We start from the raw sequence: 6,279 nt of genomic DNA on the forward strand, positions 1-6,279 counted from the left end.
TTAATCAATTTCTTGACTTAGCTAAGGGTTTAAACGTGAGAAAAAGTGGCGTATTTCACAGCCATCACCTTTCGCCCCGGAATCTCTGGACTAAGTGATGCGCCAGCCACAAGTCAATTCGGGCCTCCGCCCATGTATTCCTTGATGTATGCCTAAACTACCCCGAGGTCTAGGATCCCTATATATAGTTCCCGCTCCACATCTATAAACCCTAGAGTTGAGATGATATTAGAATTGGCTTATGCCTATTATTCCTATGTGGATTAGGAAACCCCCTCCTTGGATTTGTCAATCTATTGTATCCAAGGCTCCTCCTAATCCAGATCTTTTCCATTCTAGTACTTCTATCATTTGAGAATATCTTGCTTGCAACTCTATTCTAAATTGGTCTTTCACTCTTTGGAAATTCTATTTGGGTTTGGCAATCTTTTGCAAGAGATTCTACCTTTCGGTCTTTCTCGCGCAATTCTATTCAGTTGGTGGTTCGGGCCAATGAGGACAACCGATTTGTGTGCGTGTGTTTGTATCGTGTTCTTCACGTTCGTCCACCTCCCTGCAAATCCACTCTGCAATCACTCCCCATGGTCAAATTCGTGAGATCGGTCAACCCTCGTGGGTACACCTCGCATCAAAGGAGGAGAGGATGAATGAGGAAGGATGAAAAGTTGGAGGAGAAGATGGAAGAGAGTAGGAGGAGAGAATGTGTGGAGGAGGGAGGTGGATAAGGATGGCTGGAGTTGGTGGCCAGCTGTTCAAATTTTGAAGGAGGGAAAAGGTAGCAGTGGCACACGGGGGCATGGTGCGCCACTGCTAGCTTTTCCATGTTTTGAACCTTTTTCTAAAACCTGAAAAAACTCTTTTTTCTTTTTTGATTTTGAGGACTCTAAGAAATCACTAAACTGTTTTAGGCGGTTGTAATCGGATGTAAGTTTTCTGTAGATACATTTTTATATAAAAATCTTTTTCATCGGAGGTCGTATGCAACCTCGGTAGCCATTTTACCGAAACATGACGCCATTTTGCAAAAATATCAAAATTCATGTTTGTTAATTTTCCTACCAACTAGAACACATAATGCATGACCATCTTAAAGGATTTTGAAATTTAATTTTGGGCCCCACTTAGTAGTGGCGCACCATGTCCTCCCGTGTCTGGGGGATGGGGAAAACCATGGCCAAGAATAGTAGTGGCACACTCCCTCACTAGGTGTGCCACTGGTAAGTGCCATAGCTATGACGCACCTGTGCTGGTGCGCCACTGCTAGCAGTACTGGGGCTAGCTATTTTCCTAGTAGCGAGGGGGTGACTATGGAGTGAAATGAGACCCGATAAGGTCACTGGTCCTTACTTATACAAGAAAATTGGTACAGTTTAGGTTTGTTGGGCCACGACGATTTCACATGTCACACACGATACAAGTAGGCAGAACCGTTTGCATTGTCGAACGCTCGCAAACGGTTTTGCTTATTTTAGTTATGAGATACTGTTTTCACAATTGAAATTTAATTTTTCACCCATTATATTACATTATTTCAAGTTTTCAGACATCAGAATTGTTCAGAAATCTCTACTACTTGCACCTAGATAAACCTGAAAGTGCTATTACAACACCTATTAGGATTACAACAACAACAAAAAACATAATAAAGCTCCTGAGCAAAATCCAAGTACAACGATTATAATAATCACCCTTGTCGTGGTATCCCAGCTGGCCAGCTAGACTGTGCAATCATACTAGATTATCACTGAAACAAAATCACCATTCTCCTCGTTATAGATAACTTCAACAAACAAAGAAGAATACATGATTATTTTAGCTACGCAACATATCCAAGACACATGCGTATAAGCGCCAAGCTACCCGTATAAAGTTTTATCGTTAAGCTTTTTTCTTGTGAAACTAAAGGAAATAAAATCCTATACACACCACTGCTATATCATAAATTGTCACCCATGTTTCTAAAAGAAGGTAAACGAAGTGTGTTTCATGACAACCAACTAGTCCACGTTTTTGTGTTTGCATGCCTGCAGTGATATAGATAATAGACAGTACTGGGCGTCCCCCGGGGGATTTGATTTCCCAGCCCCCGGGTCCCCATGCTGACACGTGTCCTTTTTGCTGCCGGGTAGCAAAAAAATCCCGCTTTTGCTTCAGTGTAGCAAAAAACGGTTCACCTATGAAATAAAAGAAAACGTTGAGCTCGCCGGAACACCACCGGAGACTCGCCGGAGACCTCGCCGGAGACCTCGTAGCAAAAATAAGTGTGCTATTGTAGCAAAAATGATTATCGTTGGATACATCGATGGGGAACTCGCCGGGGAACTCACCGGAGACCTCGCCGGAGACTCACCGAAGACCTCGCTGGAGACCTCGTAGCAAAAATATTTTGCAATTGTAGCAACATAGCAAAAAAAAGGTAGCAAAAAAATAATTCCTATGTTGCAAATCCACGAAACATATGGCCGCAAAATCCCCAAAAAACACAATCCCGCACGTAGCAACACATAACACCATTGGAAGCAACCCCGACCACAGTTGGTAGCATCGCCATGTGTCGTTTGCAGCACCCCACACCATCGACCAATGTAGCAACGTCGCCAACCTATAGTAGCACCATCGTCGACCTAGGGTAGCACCGCGAGTCTTCATACGTAGCATCACATGAAAAAGAAAAAAAAAAGAGATGGACGTCATCATCAATGAAAAGCCATGGCCACCGTGCTCTTCCTGCGCGTTTGTTGACGTCCCTAGCCGCACGCAGGGAAGGCGGAGCTCGGTGTGGGCGGCTGCAAGAGGAGGGGATTGAGGGAGGAGGCAGCCACATGCAGGGGAGGTGGGTGGCCGCGCGTAGGGAGGCGGAGCTCGGCGTGGTGTGCGACAAAGAGGGCGAGGCCGTTCTCCGCGTGGGCGCCGACGAGGATGCGGCGGCGCGACTGTAGAAGGAGGAGGTCAGGGGAGGCGGCGAACCCGCGCATGGGGCGGAGCTCGGCGTGGGGGCGACGAAGACGCACAAGCTGCAGGGGAGGCCCAGCACGGCTTGGGCGCCGTCGAGGACGCGACGGCGCAAATGCAGAAGGTGGAGGTCAAGGGAGGCGACGGCCGGACGCAGAGAAGCGGAGCTCGACGTGGAGGGAGACGGCGGCGCGCAAGCTGCGGCGGAGCCGGCCGGAGACGGCGCCGCGCAAGCTACGGCGGAGCCGGCCGGAGATGGCGCCACGGCGGTAGCAGTGCGATTTGGGGAGGAGATAAGGTTGGGGACGTTGAAAACGTGGGTGGGGTCCACGCACGTGAAGCTGTCGCTGGGAGTTGTCGCTGGGAATTCACGTCCGTGCGATCGGTCTCATCTAACGGCCCCGCACCCGGAGGTTGCGCCGCGCCCGATCCCCCGGGGGAGGACAATCATTTTCCATATATTATTCATAGCACTACATAAGATAGTCACGCGCGCGGTACATGCATGGATAGACAAACTAAAAATATGGAGGCAGAATCCAAGTACAACGATTATAATCGTTATCACCCCTGTCGCGGTAATGATACCCCCTCGACATAATCCCCTCCGAGTGATCCACTCTTTTGCTTTCGAAACAATACACAATACAACTGCCGAGGTTCAACCTAGTTACGCTCCCCAGGTCGATAGAGGGAGAAAAATACTCTTTCTCGGAGTAGTAAATGCAGTTCCTTTCCACCTTGTGGTGCATACCCGAAGCTGACACGCACACCGCCTTGCAACAGCCTGGCCCCAGGAACAAGGCGTGGTCGCCCAAGCTCATCACCTCTACCCATGTGTATTTGGATAGCTGTGCGTTGACGAGCTCGAACACCTTAAAAGTTCGAGCCTTCCACCTGCCTTCCGGTCTAACCTCATAGGCTGCTGCGAGCTTGTCGCCCAGCTCGAAGATGTACCGTGCACCAAACATCATAGGTATTTTGATTTCCAGTTTGTGGAGAGCGATGTCCACCTTATCATTACTCTCGTTGATGCTAATGACGGCCTTGTATAACATGCCATCACTCGTGAGGCCATAGAGCTCACCGTTGGAGAAGGCGATATCTACGAGCCTCATGCCCGTGCCACATCCTAGCGTCGTCCACCCAGCGCTAGAGCAGGCAAGCGTGCGGAGCGCTATCTTGCAACCTGTGGTTATGGCTGCGAGGATGCAGTCGTCCGAGGTAGGGTATTTCGAGAACACGAGCTTTGTAATGATTATTTTGCCGGTGAATTGCGGAGAAGCTGGACATGTGCAGGCGATGCGTCCTTTCCCCGGCGCCCGGGCACCGGTAAAGAGGTTTCTGATCTCGACCCAGTCGTCCGCTGCCAGGGCGACCCAGCTGCCTTGGTAGGACCCGACGACCCGCTTGCCGTATGAGAACCATGGGAGCCCGGCACGCAGCACCCCGCCGTCCTCAGGGTTGTATGCTTGCGCTTTCTTGTCAAGAAAGCCGTCGCCCGTTGAAGGGTACAGCAGCGGCACCGCCGGCAGCTCTGGCTGGCATGACGCGGCGGCGCGCCACGATTTGCAGACAGCGGCGAAGCGGACACGGTCATAGGGGGAGGAGCACCGGCGGTAGATGTCCCCAAGGAGGTCGCCTGGGAGGTCGCCGGTCATCGAGATCCTAGCTAAGTAATTACTAGAACCGTGCATGATGTACATAGAGAACGATCTACTAGAGATCCTAATTATATATTTGGAGAGCCGATTGTATATTCCTGGTCGTGTCCGACTCCGACTCCCACGTTGAACCGATAGAGCTAATTCCCTCCTGGGCCGTGGGCCTTTCTGCTTGACATGGATGTGAAGGGCCGTGTGGGTCTTTTTGATTGCAGGAATCAATCGACCACGATGACCGGCGACGGAGGCATCCAAGGACGGTGGCCTGGCAACCTCCCCGATGACCTCTGGGCGCGATCTGCCGCCTGACACTTTGATGCATCCCAAAGCCCCGCTACAGAAATGGCGCGATACATCGAGGGTCTTTTATACGCTGATGGTCAAAAATTGGCGTATGACCCGGCCAGACCAGCGTGCCCGTCCGATCCTCGGCGTAGTGTTTCCGTCGGCGTAGCGAGGTCTACACCGAGGGCAGTCCTCGACATATCTTCGGTTCTAAGCGTAGACAGGGCTACGCCCACGGCCACCCTCGACGTAGGCCATTTTTCAAATTTGTCTATTGTAAAAATCATAACTAATTCATATGATGTCAGAAAAATGCGTATAAAGTATCAAAATATTCATAAAAACATCCTCTATTCGTTTATATCAAAACCATGCATATTTGAATTATGTACAGTATCATGTTAATATAGCAACAATTTAAACACTTTCTTATATGTTATTGGGTTCCCGTTTTGGTTAGATGACAATTTAAACGAAGTCAGAAAATCCTACGGAGCCGCATGATATCATTTTATGTGTCCTAGTAACCACTCGAAAATACGGAATATGGATACAACAATTATTTAAAAAAACACACTCGGAATATGGCCTGGCAAACTCCCCGATGACCTCCTGGGCGCGATCTGCCGCCTGAAACTTTGATGCATCCCAAAGCCCCACTACAGAAATGGCGCGATACATCGAGAGCTTTTTATACATCGACGGTCAAAAGTTGGACCGTCGACGTATGGCCCGGCCAGACCAGCGTGCCCGTCCGACCCTTGGCGTAGAGTTGCCGTCGGCGTAGCGAGATCTACACCGAGGGCAGTCCTCGGCATATCTTTGGTCCTAGGCGTAGACAGGGCTACACCGACGGCCACCCTCGGCGTAGGCCATTTTTCAAATTTGTCTAATTTTGTAAAAATCATAACTAATTCATATGATGTCAGAAAAATGCGTATAAAGTAACAAAATATTCAGAAAAACATCCTCTATCCATTTATGTCAAAATCATGCATATTTAAATTATGTACAGTACCATGTTAACATAGCAACAATTCAAACACTTTCTTATATGTTATCGGGTTCCCGTTTTGGTCAGATGGCAATTTAAACGAAGTCAGAAAATCCCGCGGAGCCGCATGGCATCATTTTATGTGTCTTAGTAACCACTCCAAAAGACGGAATTGAGATACATCGATTATTTTGGAAAACTCTTCACGAACAGGGCTATCAAGTCGAGAGTTTTATGGCTTTTAGGGGAAATGAGTTGGAAACAGTCTGTGACACGGCATAGTTTGTCGGAACGATGCCATATTTGGCACGAGTGTAGTCCCTGGGATGGGAAGCAAGGCCCCGGGAGCGGATTTCCAATCCGACCCATGGGCGATGGTTTTTT

The 6,279-nt window shown here is 49.0% G+C and overlaps 1 protein-coding gene across 1 annotated transcript; it reads right to left on the minus strand.

The window, feature by feature from the left end:
- Positions 1 to 3,438: 3,438 nt before the first annotated feature.
- Positions 3,439 to 4,613, minus strand: LOC127340524 (uncharacterized). Its single transcript, XM_051366266.1, has 2 exons — positions 3,707 to 4,613; positions 3,439 to 3,470 (listed from the first exon to the last, which is right to left on the minus strand). Exons 1-2 carry the CDS (start codon positions 4,611 to 4,613, stop codon positions 3,439 to 3,441), a joined length of 939 nt encoding a protein of 312 aa, XP_051222226.1.
- Between the last annotated feature and the right edge of the window lie 1,666 nt (positions 4,614 to 6,279).

This window comes from Lolium perenne, chromosome 3 (assembly GCF_019359855.2).
Source record: "Lolium perenne isolate Kyuss_39 chromosome 3, Kyuss_2.0, whole genome shotgun sequence".
NCBI lineage: Eukaryota > Viridiplantae > Streptophyta > Magnoliopsida > Poales > Poaceae > Lolium > Lolium perenne.

What these genes read in the sequence shown, in the direction of transcription:
- LOC127340524 (XM_051366266.1), bottom strand. Translation starts at nt 4,613, where the DNA reads ATGACCGGCGACCTCCCAGGCGACCTCCTTGGGGACATCTACCGCCGG. An exon ending in GGTGTGCGTGTCAGCTTCGG is followed by an intron (nt 3,471 to 3,706) that starts GTATGCACCACA and finishes CCATATTTTTAG; the next exon opens with TTTGTCTATCCATGCATGTA.